Source organism: Microtus pennsylvanicus, chromosome 11 (genome assembly GCF_037038515.1).
Source record: "Microtus pennsylvanicus isolate mMicPen1 chromosome 11, mMicPen1.hap1, whole genome shotgun sequence".
NCBI lineage: Eukaryota > Metazoa > Chordata > Mammalia > Rodentia > Cricetidae > Microtus > Microtus pennsylvanicus.
The window spans coordinates 38,471,303-38,488,145 of NC_134589.1; the positions used below are offsets into that span (position 1 = coordinate 38,471,303).

At 41.7% G+C, this 16,843-nt stretch overlaps 1 protein-coding gene across 1 annotated transcript; it reads left to right on the forward strand.

Annotated features, from left to right (window-relative positions):
• Positions 1-1,997: 1,997 nt before the first annotated feature.
• On the forward strand, positions 1,998-16,035 carry LOC142860294 (schlafen family member 9-like). Its single transcript, XM_075991365.1, has 5 exons — positions 1,998-2,157; positions 4,775-5,841; positions 10,089-10,241; positions 11,229-11,952; positions 12,120-16,035. The coding sequence occupies exons 1-5, from the start codon at positions 2,105-2,107 to the stop codon at positions 12,916-12,918; spliced, it is 2,796 nt and encodes a 931-aa protein (XP_075847480.1). The 5' UTR covers positions 1,998-2,104; the 3' UTR covers positions 12,919-16,035.
• The last annotated feature ends 808 nt before the right edge of the window (positions 16,036-16,843 follow it).

Genomic DNA, 16,843 nt, shown 5'->3' on the forward strand with positions numbered 1-16,843 from the left:
AATATTTGAAGAATGAATTTGAAGAAGACACCAGAAAATGGAAAGATCTCCCATGCTTTTCGGTAGTTAAAATTAACATAGTAAAAATGACAATCTTACCAAAAGCAATCTACAGATTCAATGCAATGCCTATCGTCCCAGCAAAATTCTTCACATACCTTGAAAGAACAATACTCACCTTCATATGGAAAAGCAAAACACCCAGGATAGCCAAAACAATCCTGTACAATAAAGGAACTTCTGGAGGCGTCGTAATCCCTGACTTCAAACTCTACTACAGAGCTACAGTACTGAAAAGCTACAGGCAGAAAAACAGACAGGAGCACCAAAGGAATCAGTCCACATACCTATGAACACCTGATTATTGACAAAGAAGTAAAAAATATAAAATGGAAAAAAGAAGGCATATTTAACAATTGATATCATACAGGATATCAACATGTAGAAGGAAAATTGCTACATATCTATTGCCATGCACAAAACTAAAGCCAAAGACCTCAACATAAAACCAACCACACTGAACATATTAAAGAAAAAGTGGGAAGTATGCTCGAATGCATTGGCACAGGAGACCACTTCCTAAATATAACCGCGGTAGTACAGAAATAATTAATAAATAGAACTCCTGAAACTGAGAAGCTTCTGTAAGCAAAGGATATGGTCAACAACACAAAACAGCAACCTACAGAATGGGAAAAGATCTTCACCAACCCTAAATCGGACACTGGCTGATTTCCAAATATACAAAGAACTCAAGAAATTGGTCATCAAAAGAACTAATAATGCATTAAAAAATGGGGTATAGACCTAGACAGAGAACTCTCAATAGAGGAATCTAAAATGGCTGAAAGACACTTTTAGGGAAATGCTCAACATCCTTAGCCATCGGAGAAATGCAAGTCAAAACAACGCTGAGATTCCATATTACAACTGTAAGAATGGCCAAGATCAACAACACTGATGACAGCTTGTGCTGGAGAGGATGTGGGGTAAAGGGAACACTCCTGCATTGCCGGTGGGAATGCAAACTGGTACAGCTACTTTGGGTATTAATATGGCGATTTCCCAGAAAATTAGAAAAAAAACTACCTCAAGATTCAGCAATACCACTTTTGGGTATAAACTCAAAGGATGCTCAATCATACCACAAGGACATATGCTCAGCTACGTTCATAGCAGCATTGTTTATCATAGCCAAAACCTGGAAACAACCTAAATGCCCCTGGACCAAAGAATGGATAAGAAACATGTGATACATTTACCCAGTGGAGTAATACACAGCAGAAAAAGAAAAGTCATCTTGAAATTTGCAGGCAAATGGGTGAATCTAGAAGACATCATATTGAGTGAGGTAACCCAGACCCAGAAAGACAAATATAATATATACTCTACACTGTAGATAAATGGTCCTTGATTATACAAACAGTCTGGAAAACAAGCATTTTAAAGAAAACCTTGGATAAGTTGGTATGAAGATGTACTGAAATGGAAAGTTTGTAACCGTGGAAAAACAGGTTATGAACTACAACGCATATCATGATGCGGCTGTGTTGACCATGTGTAATAAGTGTACGCGCATTAATAACACACGACATATAAAGATCTGCAAGTATGAAGGGTTAAGGATGGTTTGTTTTCCCCTGAGGCCGGGGCTGAGATCCTGATAAAAACTCCACTCTCACTCTCCTTCTAGACCAGCGTGAATCTGCGCTCCTGCCCCAGGTTTTCCACAGCAGAGAACTCAGTCCTCAGGCAGAGGCAGCAGCTCAGGGCTGCAATCCCCTGGGCCAGGCGGGCAGGCAGGCAGTGAGGATTCCACCCAGGGCCCAGGAGGAGGGCTTAGCTGAAGAGAGAAGAGCAGCTGGACAGTCCAATCCAACAGTGAGCTTAACCTGGCAGCGTGCCAAAGACCTGCTCCCTCCCTCCCTCCCCCCCCCCCCCCCCACTAGAAAGAATCCTACCGTTTCGTTTTCCCACAAAGCAAGCAAGGTATTGGGAAGTAGAAGGGTTGCTTTAAACAGTTGGCTGCGACCACCGCCAAACCCACGCGGGAGCCAGCTCTGCTTCACTGGCCTTACAGGCAGCTGCCCAATCTACGACGGGAATGTCACCCCACAAGCAGGATATGTGCCAGAGGCCGCGTTCTAGAAGGAAAAGGTTCGTGCCTGTTTCCAAGTTCTCCTTTCCGTGGCAGCCAGGGGAAACAGCCAGAGGACTGAGTCCTTTCCGCAGATCGGAAGCGGCAAGGGCTGGGACAGGGTCGGAGGGAAGCGGGAGGCAGAGGGTAGGAACTGGGAAGAGCTTTTCTCCTCTTGAATGAGTTCCTTTCCGTCTTCTGTCACTCTTACAGCATTTCATTAGATTCGATAAATAGACTGATTGGTAGATGCAGACCTCTGGGCAGGTGACAGAGCGCTGGGAGGGAGGAAGACCAGGGAGGAGGAAGAATGGCGGCAGAGACCAAGATAGGAACCAAAAATACCAACAATCCGAAAGCTCAATATGTCTAAAGTTTAGGATGATAAAGCTTAGTTCATTAAATACATTCTGAGTTTCAAGTTTCCCGGTATTTAGTAGACTTCTGTTGGTCTCTTCTTTTCCGCGGCTTTGGCGGGAAGCGGAGCCAACCATTGGAAAATAAAGGCGGGAACTCAGTGCCAGTGGAGCCAAAGCGCGGGACTTGGAATTGTAAGGCAGGTTCCGGGTGCTTAGAGCCCTGCAGCTCTGCACCACCACCACCGAGGTCTAGCTCGCCAAATCCCGGACCTGGGTGGCCAGAGCGGCCCAGAAGCCAAGGTGATATCTGTGTGTATCTCCTGCCTGAAGGTCCAGATATTTTATCAGGCTCAGCAGCAAGTTCAGTAAAAAGCATGAGAGTGATAGGGGATGATCCTGGCGGGTGCAAGCCATGCCAGGCTATCACAGGGGAGGGGGAGAGGACAGAGGAGAGTGGGACAGAGTGGGGAGAGGGTGGCGGTGGGTCGGGACCACAGGCAGGCGTGCGCTCACACTCCATGCACATGTGGGGTTCTGCAGCAGGTTTCTGTGCTGGCAGAGCCTGTCACTGTTAACAGGTGTAAGTTAGTGCAAGTGCCTCAGACACAGAGTTGCAGTTTTGGAAACTGTGTTGAAAGATTCTGCAGACTTGACTAAGCGGCCCTTGTAAGATACTGTCGTTAATTAGGCGCTAAGAGGCAGAAATAGAACCATTACTATCTAACCCAGAGTTTATCATCTAAAAGCTATTGGAAAAGAGCCAAGGACGCTGTGATTTCAGTTTTCCTAATGCCCCCTGTTCTACAGCCCTATTTCCTCTCTGTTCTGGTTCCTCAATATAGCCAGTACCAATATAAGCTTTATTTTGTGTCATAGGACATTTTTAAGATTTTAATTCCTAAAAACTCTGCTATCTGGAGCTGGATTATTTAATCGGTAAAGCATAAATGTGAGTGACTATGTTGACTGAGTTAATTGAGAAGAACCATTCTAAAGGAGGGTGACACCGTTTCCAGGCTGTGGTTCCTAGAGGAGCCCCCTGGCTGAGCACATGCATTCCTTGGTCTTCCTGACTGTGGGTGGAGCCACGTAAGTTCCAGCTGCCTTGACTTCCTGGCTCTGGTGATGCCTACTTGGATCCCTGCCTTCCTGAAGTGGCCTTTGTCTGGGCATTTTTATCACCTCGACAGGGGAGTAACAAGACACATGGCTCCTTGTTTTCTCTGCAGTATCTCCCTGTGCGCACACCCTTCGTCCCCATATCGCTGTGATGTCTCCTCACACTTCTCCCACTCTGTCTACATTTCTCCTCCTGCTTTTTCAGCAAAGGGCTCTTTCCAGACAGGTGACTTTGTTCCCTAGCTGAAGGGAAAAAGGAAAGGCATTGGAAGACTCTCCCTCCTGCCTCCCCCACAGCTATAAACCTAACCTCACTGCCAATGGTTTTCTTTTCTCCTCTTTACCTTCTTCCAGAATCTGACCCACGATCTTGTCCAGACCTTGACTCTCAGGATCCTGTTGTTTCAGTCACTCAGTCTCCTCCTCCTTCTTTAAGTTCTCAGCTCCCCACTGCCTTTCTCTCATCCATGGAAAATATGGTCAAGCCTTTCCCATCTTAAAGAAAAAGCAATCTTCAACTTCTCTTCCTCCATACACATCTGCACCTCTCTTAGGTATTTTAAGTATCCTGATAAATATAAAAATAGTATGTTGTAAAGAATCTTTCTCTTAAAAAAATCTCTGTCCCACAAGGTAGGTCCAAAATAACAATATGGAGAATTCTTATTAATTATGAATGCTCGGCCTTGACTTTGTCTTATTTCTATGTAGCACTTATAACTTAATTTAACCTATTTCTATTACTCTGGTGCTGCCATGTGACTCATGGCTTTTACGTCTCCTCCTGCATGATCTCTCCTGCTCCTGTACCTCAAGGCTGATGGCTTCACCCTGACGATTCCAGTGAGTGGGTGACATTAGCTCCTCCTGGGAGCATTGTTAAACTACAGAGTAATAGCCAAAGTAGTTCAGACACCTCTTTAATGTGTTTGTCCTCCTATAGCCAATATCTCATGTGATGGTAAGTTCTACTTTTATTTCCCCTCAAAACAATTTCTGAAGAGAAAGGACTGTTTTTATCTTACTTGATATTTTACTGCTTTTACAGGATATGTTTGACTTAGACTAAATATTTTCAGGAAGTAGATGAATGAATTGTGTCCATGAGAGAATTAATCTTAATAAAGGTAAAACAAGTGTTTGGATTGTTTGACTACAGGACCAACAGGAAAAGAAATCTCTCCTTAGAGGTGATAAAATCTCACCCAGACTTGGTCATCCGCGTGAAAGATGTGACTCTCGGCGAAGAAAAAAGAAATAATATGAACTCGGGGAAGAGAGAGCTGGAGAGGACAAGAGTTACAGAGGCTGCCTATGCTCTGTTAAACTCCGGAGGAGGAGTGATTGAGATACAAATGGCCAACAAGAGTGAGCAGCCCGTGGAGATGGGACTGGATTTGGAACAGTCTTTGAGAGATCTTGTCCAGTCTTCTGATTGGCAGGCTTTCTTTGAGACCCAGCAACGTGGGAACCATTTTTACATTTTTGTTAAATCTTGGAGCTGTGGCTCTGAAGACAGTTCTGCTAAGCCTCGCATTTGCACCCAAAACACTTCTTTGAAACGTAGATGTGGAACTTCAGTGATTGTCATGAGTTCAACAGATGCAGTCACATTTCTAAAGGGTAAGAAGAGTGTCGGATGTGGCCTGACTGATGGAGGAGCTCCACCTGTTAAAATTCCCAGAGTTATGCATCAGAACAGCCTTGAATCAAATCCTGCTTTTGAAATTTTCCAAAGTGAGAAACTCGAATATGGTCAAATCTTGCCTTTTACTGAATCTATACAAGTAGAGTTTAAACACTTCGATACAAAAAAAGCTCTAAACTACATTAAAAATATAATTCCAGATTATGTCCCTGCATTTGCAAACACCAGCGGAGGCTACCTTTTCATTGGCGTGAAAGACAAGAGCAGGAAGGTCCTGGGATGCCCAAAAGACAATGTTACCCGTGATTCTTTGGAAAAAGTGGCAAAAGAAGCAATATCTAAGTTGCCAGTTTTCCATTTTTCGTCATCTGAAGAAAAGGTTTCTCACAAGACCAGAGTCATAGATGTGTTTCATGAGGGGAATTTGTGTGGTTATCTCTGTGCGATCAAAGTGGAGGCTTTCTGCTGTGCAGTGTTCTCAGAAGCTCCCATTTCATGGATGGCAGACAAGGGGAATGATGTCATCTACACACTGACTACTAAGGAATGGGTAGGCATGATGATGGCTGCTGATCCAGGTGAGAGGGGAGAGTTCTTCCTGCTCTCGGCTTTCTGCCTCTTTTGAGTTCCTCTGTATCCTTCACACTCTGAAAATCTGAGTTTGTTACACCACTGGGGTTGGTTCTTTATGCTTTTTCAGATGTAAGAAATTTGTAGGTCTGGAGAGATGGCTCAGAGGTTAAGAGCACTGGCTGCTCTTTTAGAGAGTCTTAGTTTGTTTCCCAACAATCACATGATAGCTTACAATCATCTATAATGAGACCTGGTGCCCCTCTTCTGGCATGCAGGCATACATGTAGGCAGAACACTGTGTATATATAGTAAGTGAATTAATCTTCTTTAAAAATTGAATATCGATTTTTTTGTTTGTTTTTTGAGGCAGGGTTTCTTTGTCTAAAAGTCCTGGCTATCCTAGACCTCACTTTGTAGCCAGGCTGTTGCCTCCCGAGTGCTGGGATTAAAGATGTGTGCCACCACCACCCGGCTGAATAAGGACTTCTTTTTTGGCACACACATGCAAATACCACAGTTCACACATGGAGGTCAGAGACCAACATGAATCACTTCTCCTTCCACCAAGTGCGTGCCAGAGCAAACTCAGGTCATCAGGCCTGGAGGCAGGCACCAGTTTAGTTAGGGTTTCTATTGTTGTGAAGAGACACCATGACCACAGTAACTATTTTTTTATTATTAATTTTTTATTTAGAAGAAAGTGTGAGTGTGGTCCCCACTACCACAAATTATGCAGTCCAGTGTCCCACATTTGGGGAAATCCCAGGGGTCAACACATCTGGAATGCAATAGATAAGCCTTGGACTGACCATGGCAACTCTCATAAAAGAAAACATTTAATTGTGGTGGCTCAGTTTCAGAGGTTCAGTCCATTATCATCATGTGGGACATCGCAACATGCAGGCAGACATTGTGCTGGAGAAATAACTGAGAGTCCCACATCTTGCAGGCAACAGGAAGTGATCTGAGAGACTGGGTGGTATCTTGAGCATATATGAGACCTCAAAGCCTGCCTCCACAGTGACACACTTCCCCCATCAAGATTACACCTACTCCAACAAGACCACACTTCCCAGAAGTGCCACTCCCTTTGGGTCCATTTTCTTTAAACCACCACAGCACCTTTACCCACTGAGCCATCTCACCAGCACCATGAAAATGGAGTTCGTATTTACACACGTTATTTAAACTCCGTTCACTGTAATTTGCTGGAACCTCATATAATAATGGTCACCTGTGCTGAAGTTTAGCATGTTACCAACTCTGGGAGTAAGGAACCTGCACCAGATGTGGCGTATTTTGTTTGGACCTAATTGCTCTTTTTTGCTTAGTCTTTTTTGGCTAACCAGTCTTTTGTGCTTCTATATGAATATCAGAATTTTTTTCTTAGTTCTGTGTAAAGCATTATTGGAATTTGATAGGGTTTGTATTGACTCAGTAGACCGAGTTTAGTGACCGCCATTTCCATAGGAGGCTTTTTCTTCCGGTTTCTGCCTCAGTGTTTGAAAATTTTCATCATAGAGGCCTCTTGCCTCCTTTGTTAGGTATGTTCTTTGGGATTTTTCTGATGCAGTCATTAAGGAGATTTTCCAGGTCTGTTTCTCGGCAAGTTTGTCATTGGTATACAGAAAAGCTGCTGGGTTTTTCTGTGGGTTTTTATATCCTGCTACCTTGCTGAAAGTTATCAAATATAAGAGCTCACTGGTAGAGTCTTTAACGTCTTTATGTTTAGGGTCAGATCATCTGCAAATGGGCACTACTGACTTCTACTTGTACGCTTGCCTTGAATGAGAGTGAGCCCTCGATTTTGAAGGCAGAACTTTTAGCTTTTTCTCACCTGGTATAGTGTTGGGTTAGGTTTGTCATGTTCAGCCTGTATTGTGTTGGCGTCTGTTCTTTCTGTCCCTGGTTTCCTCAGAATATTTAGCATGGATGGATTTAAATTTTGACACCGGCATTTTTTGCATCTAATGAGATGATCTGTGATTTTTGTCCCTGATTCTACTTTTGTGACACATTGTATTTATTAATTTGCCTTTGTTAAGATACCCTTGCCTCTGTAAAATGAAACCAACTTGATCTTTTTAGTGTTAGGTTAAGTTTGGTTTTCAGGTTTGAGTTTCTCATGGTTATTGTGTGCCTGATTTTTTTGTTTCGTCTTTTTATGGTTGTGCTACCAAGACAATAAAGCTTTACAGGGTAAATTAATGGTGTCTCTTCCCTTGTATTTCACAGAATAGTTTCAGGAACATTGTTATTAATTCATCGGTGATGGTCTATTAGAAGTCAACAATGAATCCATCTAGTTCTGGACTTTTGTTTGCTAGGATTCTCTTCATCTTCCCTTTGGGTAGGCACAGATGGGACTGTACTTCTGCCTCATCTCTTTGCAAAGAGACAACACAATCTTCCTGGAAATATGAGAAACTGCATTCAAATGAAAGGGATTTAGCTTCATTTTGGTGGCTGCCACTTGAGTGATCTTGACTTAATTTGGGTAGGTGATGTGTGTCCAGGGATTTCTCCTTTGATCCCAAACCCTAGGTTCTTCACCTCTTTAGAATATAGATTTTCAAAGTATTTCCTAAGAATCCTCTGGATTTTATTGATATCTGTGGTAATGTTCTCTTTCTCTAGTTGGTTAGCTAAGGGTTTATCAATCTTATCTATTTTGAAAATGTCTGTTTTACTTATTCTTTTTATTAATTTCTACCCTGGTAATTATTATTTCTTTCTATCTACTAATTTTGTGTTGGATTGTTCTTGTTAGTTGGATTGCTTCTCTGAGTTGAAATTTTATGTGGTTCTTACTTGAGGTGGCTCTGGTTTTCCATGTAATCGCTCATAGATATAAACTCCATTATTAGGTGTGCCTCTGATACATTCCAAATGTTTCTATAACTGCTGGTTTTATTTTCACTTGGTTTGTGAATGTTTTAATTTTCTGGTTGTAATTGATTAAGTAAAAATGCTGTGGATCCCCAAGTGGCTGCAGAGGCTGCAGGTCCAAAAACAGTGGCAGTGGGTACCAAGAGCAGCCAGTCCCAGGCAGGGACAGCACAGTTCCCCAAGTGGCTGCAGTGGGCTATGAGAGTCAGCAAGTCCCATGAGACCACGCCACAGGTCTCAAAAGGCAGTTGGTCCCTGGCAGAGAGCCACATAACGGCTGAAAGACAGAGACATGGATAGGCACACCATGCAGGGTGAGATTGGATATTTGTTTAGTGGGTTATGGAGGGGAAAAGAGAGAAGGGGAGAAGAGCGGAGAGAGAGAAAAACAGGAGGGGGAAGGGGAGAAGCAGAGAGAGACAGAGACAGAGAGAGAGAGAGAGAGAGAGAGAGAGAGAGAGAGAGAGAGAGAGAGGCAATAACTCAGGCTGGAAGCTGAAGATCAGCTTGCATTGGCAAATGGAAATATGGGGAGTGAGTGGGCATGGCTTGTCTCTTAAAGGGACAGAGCAGACCATTACACTGGTTTCATCAATGACATGCTGGTATTTATTGTTTAATCTCTGTGTGTTTATAAAGTTTTATAGATTTTCTTGCTGGTGGTTTATAGTTGTATTTAATTTTGGTAATGAGAAACAAAAGATTATTATTTCTTTTTTTTTCTTTTTTAAGACAGGGTTTCTCTGTGCAACAGCCCTGGCTGTTCTGGAACCTGCTCTGTAGACCAGGCTGACATCAAACTCACAAAGATTTGCCTGCCTCTGCCTCCCAGCTTGTGCTCTTGACCTCTGAGCCATCTCTCCAGTGCCAGGCTTCCTTTTCTGAGTCCAGCCTCCTACTACCTGAACTTTTTGTCATGTTGGTGCCCAGGCCTTCCTTGCCCCATGCTTACCTTCCACAGCTGTCTCCTACCCTGGAACTGTGGCAGGCCAACACCAGGATCCCTTATCTGAGATTGTTTCTTGTTATCAGGACCCCAAGGTAGTTCAGTGCTAACCAGTGGGTTCTCTACCCACTAGCACCCAGTGAAGTGACAAAGTAGGCCTCCTCTCCACTGTTTATCCACGATGTCAGAGGAGTCATTCCCTCCCCAGAACCTTCAATTGGACTTGAAGCTTTTGAGGATTCTGATTCTGTCATGTGGCTGGGACTAGTGGTCTCTTCACCAGGGTTGTTTATATTACCTTCTGGATCAAGCTTCAGCTTCCCTTCTGTGTGATTCTGGTCTTCCGCCAGTTCTTCCCCTTTGGAATAGAGCCTGTGCTTTGTTATTCTGATGGCTTTCATTCACTGTGTCACACAGAAACAGCTTCCAATCAGTCATCTTCCCTCGGTAACCTGTGTGAAGATTTTGAGTGTCAGCTGAGTCTCTCCGACAGCCCTCCACGCTGCAGACCAGTGTATTCTAAGAAAGGACTGGAGCATAAAGTCAACCTCCAAAAGCGTTTATTTCCAGGTATGAACAGCTAGTTTTTCCATTAGGAGAAAGAGACAAATCACTTAACACCTTTGCTAAAAAAGAAATCAAAGAGAATGCCTTCTGCAGCACCAAGTTTATGATGTAACAACACTACAAACCTCTTGGGAATGAGGTACAAGTACCATGAAGTCATCGAGCATGGTACTAGCAAACTCTGATAGCTAAATATGCAAAGATCAAGGCCCCCACCAGGAATATAAACAGCATTTACAGGGCTTGAACATATGCATTTGATTCAACTTCTCAAGGGTTCAGAACTCACTGAACCAGTACAGCCATAGAAGAAGGATCTAATGTAACCATAATTGAACAGATTTCTTTTCTGCACAACCTTGGGCTCAGTAACTTCCACTTTGGTTGGCACTGAATTTTCTGTAAGATAGTGGGAGAGCCACATCATTCCATCAGCTTGGTGGAATATGAGCTGCAGGGGATGGAGACAGACAGAATTTCCCTTAAGCTGTATTGCACATAGGAGCTTTGTTCCCTTTTTATTTGAAAATGTTTTATAACTTTACTTTTGTTGAAACAGATTGTTTACATATAATATATTCAGATCACATTTTTTACCCCCCTGTTCCTCCCAGCTCCTCAACACCTCCCTACCCTCAAATCCACGTTCTTTCCCCTCTCTCTCCCATTGTAAACAAATAGACAACTGAAACAAACAAAGCAGAATAGGGCAAAACAAACAGAAAATAAGAACCAAAGAAAAAGAACAAGAAACACACACACATACATCATAAGAACACAAAATCGGAAACAATAATAAATAAGCAATAGACCTGTAAGTAAGAAATGTACCCAAACAAAGCATATACGGGGAAAAAATTCAAGAAATACCATTGAGTTTATTTTGTGTTGGTCATCTACTTAATTCTCTGTTTTAAACACATAATATGTGAGTTGTACAAAACTATACAAACACTTATTTGGAATCTTGTTTATTCTTTCCATGTCCAGTGTCACCAGGATGTTTGAAATATACTCCGGAATCCCTCTGGAAGGAGCTGTGTTCACAGAATGAGGGACTGGAGGACTTATTAAGCCAGCAAATGCACTCTGTCCCCTGTGGTCTGCTGATCCTCTCTAGAAGCTGGGCTGTGGACCTGAACTTGGAGGAGAGGCAGGGAGTCATCTGTGATGCCCTGCTGATTGCAGAGAATAGCCCTCCCACCCTGTACACCATCCTTGGGCAGCAGGCTGAGGGGGCACAGGACTACTGTACCCACACTGCCTTTACTCTCAAGCAGAAGCTAGTGAACACTGGTGGCTATACTGGGAGGGTGTGCGTCACCACCAAGGTTCTCTGCCTGGAATCCAAGAGCAATGTAGAGACCAGTGAGGGGTCAGTCTCTCCTATAGATTACCCACGCTCCTATAACCTAGAAAACACCAAGGAAATGGAAGCCTTGCTGCAGGCGCTTGTGATTGTCTTGCTCAACTTCAGATCTTTCTTGAGTGACCAGCTTGGCTGTGAAATTTTGAATCTTCTCACAACCCAACAGTATGAAATATTCTCAAAAAATCTCCGCAAAAACAAGAAACTGTTTGTGCATGGCTTACCAGGGTCGGGCAAGACAGTCATGGCCATCAAGATCATGGAAAAGATCAGAAACACATTTCATTGTGAAACAGATAGAATTCTCTACATCTGTGAGAATCAGCGCCTGAGGGATTTGATCAGGTAAGTGTTGGATCTTACATCTGTGTGTTTTCAATATTTCTTGAATATTTCTCTTAAGTGACCCTGATTCTTGGGAATTAGACAGTACAAGGACCTATAACAGCAGTGCTGTGTCTCTGGGCATTGATGCATTTGAGAAACACCTAATGTCCTTTTCACCGTTACAGGGCAAAAAATATTTGCCAGGCAGTGACCCGGAAAACTTTCATGAAAAATGAGTTTGAGACAGACATGATCCAACACATCATTGTTGACGAAGCCCAGAATTTCCGCACTGAAGATGGGGACTGGTATAAGAAGGCAAAGCTCATCACTCAGAGAGATAAAGATTGTCCTGGAATTCTCTGGATCTTTCTGGACTATTTTCAGACCAGCCACAGGCAAGAGAGTGGCCTCCCACTTTTCTCACGCCAGTATCCAAAGGAAGAGCTCACAAGAGTGGTACGCAATGCAGATAAAATAGCTGAGTTCTTACAGAAGAAGTTACAGGAAATCAGAAATAACCCTCCATGCACGATCCCTTCTGAGTCGCTGGAGATGCTCAATGAATTTACCTGGGCTCATGGTGTACCTGGCAGCTTTGAGCTCAGACACTTGAGCTTGAGAGAGATGGTGAACTATGTAGCTAATAAGTGCAATTCTTTCTTGAGGAATGGCTACTCGCCCCACGATATCGCTGTGCTTTTCAGCACGGAAGAGGAAACAAATACATATAAAGATCAGTTCCTGAGAGAAATGAGGAAGAGGAGAGTGTCTCAGATGGATGATGCGTTTGTCTATCCTCTTGACATGTTTGACAGCATCCGTCGATTCTCAGGCCTAGAAAAAAGCATTGTGTTTGGGATTAACCCCCATTCAGTTGAACCGGGCATTTTCTGCAACCTATTGGTCTGCTTGGCTTCCAGAGCAAGGAAACATCTGTATATTCTGATGTTTCCTGATCATTCTACCCCTATCAGGATGTAGCTCAGTAGCTGAATGGGATGCATGAGGTCCTAGGTTCATTCTCTAGGCAAAACCTAGTTGAGGCTCTTCAGTAAAAGAAGAAAAATAAACATGCAACAAAACTCTTGTCCTATAGTTTCAGAAAACGCTGGCAAAAGATTACCAGTGGACACTGAAACTCACTGTGACTCTGAGACAAACTACAAAGTTGAAGAAAAGACTGGGAAAACAATGTGCATTTGACACATGCTTTGAAAATATTGAAACCACAAGAATTTAAACAGATAAAAGCAATGCAATATAGTAAATCATATCTAAGTTTTAAAAAAGACCTCCATGTTAAATTGGTAAATACATTTGTGAAAATTTAATGTATTTACAAGTGTAAAGGTAAAGAATAAAGACACCCCGGGCTTCAAAAGAAAACATTGGCCCAACCCAGTACCTTGCAGCAGCAGCCAGAAGGCCACTGTTAGAGTGAACAGGGGTATGGTATGGTGTCCTACAGAAAGAGAATGGTTCAGGCTCTGTAGACAGAGGCCTATATGAAGAGAGGAGGAAAGACGAGAGCAGGCTGAGATGGTGGGATAGCTGACCCCTGGGCCAGCAGCAACACACTGGAAAGTGAGCTCTGAACTTTGTCTGGGCAGCATAGCAGAAGCGACCCTACCCTGAGGGCCTGAACGTGGGAGATCTAACCATACTGTAGGAGAACCCGAATAGAGTAATCCCACACTAGCTCAGAACTGAGTATAATAAATGAATTCTTAAGGGTAGATTCACAGATCATAGTACTCTGCAAGAACAGGCAACAGGAACTGAATCCAGCAGCCAAGAGAGGTAGTGAGAGCCCATAAGATTCTAGTACTCAAAGCCAGGTCCAGCCTTTCAAAGGCCATTAGCTGAAAGACATTCCCCAGCACATCCCCCTTTTGTCTAAATAAGAAAGTTCAAAACCAATACAAAACCATATACAATAAGAACAGATATCAGGTATAAAAATTAGAATTACAACCAGTATAAACAACATTAAGCAAGAAACATATGCTAAATGTTTAAATAATTATTCTATCCTAAGGAGTCTAAATCTTGTATTAGATATGGCTTGGTTAAGTCATGAGAGGAAAGTAAGTACAACTATCTAGTCTTCAGTCCCATCAAAGACCTAAGAAGGGAGATAATGTCACTTGAGTAGACAGGAAATTCAATCAAGCAACTTCCAAAAGTGCAACAATTGACAGAGATGACTGGCTACCTGGACAAAATAACCCAAAGTCCCATTTGCAACTTTGGAGCAGCCAACTTTGGCTAAGGCCTAGAGTAACTGACAGACCATTTTCTGTCTGCCCGGGAGAGGAGCATGGCGTCTCTCTGAGGCATCTGCTCCCGAGAGGAGAGCTGTGGAGTCTGAGCTCACTTCCTCTTCCTCCCAGCATTCTGTTCTGTTTTCTCCACCCACCTGTGTTCTAACCTATGAGGGCCAGCCAAGCAGTTTCTTTATTTTTTTAACCAATGACCTTCCTCCATCAGAAATGTACATGCATACAATATAACAAAATAACTTTGCATGAGTGTACAAATATTATAAACAGGAATAAAAGCATACTCAATATAACAAATATAATTTGAATTTGTATCAATATAAAAGAATTTATATCAATATAACTTGTCAATAAATAATAGCTTACAACTATTCACTCTATTACTCACTATTATTATTAGTGTGAGTAAGCTCACACTAATCTACCTATTATCCAATCTAATTATCCTTTTTTTTTCCAAAGAAGATTTCTGAGCCTACATAATTTCCACCCCAACCCCCAACCCTATACCAGTTATAATAAACCCCTAATTGAGGTCCCTAACCCTGAAGACAAACTGGGAAAAGGAATGTCACCTTCTAGAATGACTTCCAGCTGTCATTGGGACAATGTTCTTTCTATGGGATCCTATAAAAGTAAAATGACGGTTAAGTTTCAAGATTACTGTTTGGTGTAATTGTAAATAGTCTCTGAGTAGTCAATAGTGTTTTTATGAAGTTCTTATTTGAATTTCTGGCCAATACATTGTAAGAAGGTACACCTTTTCTAAGTTGGAACCATCTTGAGCACCTGGTACCAAACACCAATCAAGTAGTGCTGTTAGCATCATGATGTGATATCAACCAGATGGAGTCATTGTTGTGGGGCCCCATTTTCTTCCTGAAAACTTCAAAGATTATTGCAGGAAAAATTTTTGTTCATTGTGGAAACTTAAAAATTATTCATATAGACATATGTTCAACAAAAAGTATGATAGCGACAAAAATAGGTATTAAGATAAGTAAAATTCTTTCTTCTTTTTGTACTATACCAGATGACTCCTGATATGAGACAGAAACTCTGGATTTTTATTTTAACAACATACATGGATTTAGAGAAGGACAGCCATTTCCAACTCCAAAGTCAGCTTTAAAGTAGAGATATATACATGTTCAGGCCATGAAATTTTACCCTGCAGATGAGATTTCTCTTCGCTCGGAGATTCTTTTCTTCTTTAGGCATCTAAATGTCTGAGGTCTCTTGACTTACTGAAGATGAGTATTTTCTCCTTCTCAAGATGTTTCTTCTTTTCAAATTGAAACTTTATTAATTTTGATCGTATCCATAGCTTTTCTTCTCCTGTGAAGCAAAACCCCTTCCACAATGTAGCACATCTCCTGGTTTCCATTCTGAGGTCAACACATCCTTGAAATACATCGGCTGAATTCAGAAGTTTTTTTTTCCATTATCCAATGTCTCTCTGCCACTGTTCTTCCTTTCTCATTAGCGTTAAGAAAATTCAAGGTTAATAAAGCATTATGCAATAATTTCTGGGGATATTTTCCATTCCTTTCTGTTTGTTTAACATATCCTTTATAGTTTGATTTGATCTTTCTATAACTGCCTGACCTGTAGGATTGTTTGGTATACCTGTAATATGCTTTATATTATAATAAGCAAAAAACTGTTTCATTTTCTTAGAAACATGTGCTGGACCATTATGTCTTTATTTGTGCAGTTATACCCATGATAGCCATAACTTCTAATAAATGCGTGATTACTGAATCAACCTGTTCTAAGCTTAAGGCAGTTGCCCATTGAAAACCTGAATAAGTGTCAGTGGTGTGGTGTAAATATTTTAATTTTCCAAATTCTGTAAATTGGAACACATCCATCTGCAAGATTTCATTCCCTGGAGTACACTTTTGATTAGTCCCTGCAGGTAGCAGTGTTTGGTTATAGAAAAAGTAAGTAGGATACCTCTTTATAATCTCCTTAGTTTGTTGCCATGAAAGAGAGAGCCATTTCTTTAAACATTTGCTATTGACATTATTTTTAATGAAATGCTGAGGCTTTCAGCACATTTCCAATTAATAATCAATCAATTTCTGCATTACCTTGTACTAGAGGACCTGGCAGAACCATATGGAATTCAGATGTGTGTTATATATATGGGACAAAGCCCATTCCTGAATAGTTCTTGAAACTGAATGAATAATAAAGTAAATTTTGTATCTTCTGGTATAAATTCAGCAGTTTCAATATGCAAAACAACTCTTTCTGCATATTGTGAATCAGTAACTATATTGAGAGGTTCCTTAAAATCCCTTAGTACCATGAAAATAGTATACAACTCTGCCTTTTGTATAGAATTATAAGGCCTTTGTTCCACTTTACTTAACTCTTCTGATTTGTAACATGCCTTTCCTGCATCAGTATAGAATGTATGGGCTCCAGTTATTGGTGTATCATGTACAGTGTGGGGAAGGATCCCAGAAGTTCTCTTATAAGGTCAATTCTATTGCTTTTGGGATAATTGCTATTAATCTTTCCTAAAAATTAGCACAAGCTCTTTAAGTATTCATTGTCTTCCCATAGCTTTTTAATATCATCAGTAGTAAAGAGCAATAAAAGCTCTGCTAGGT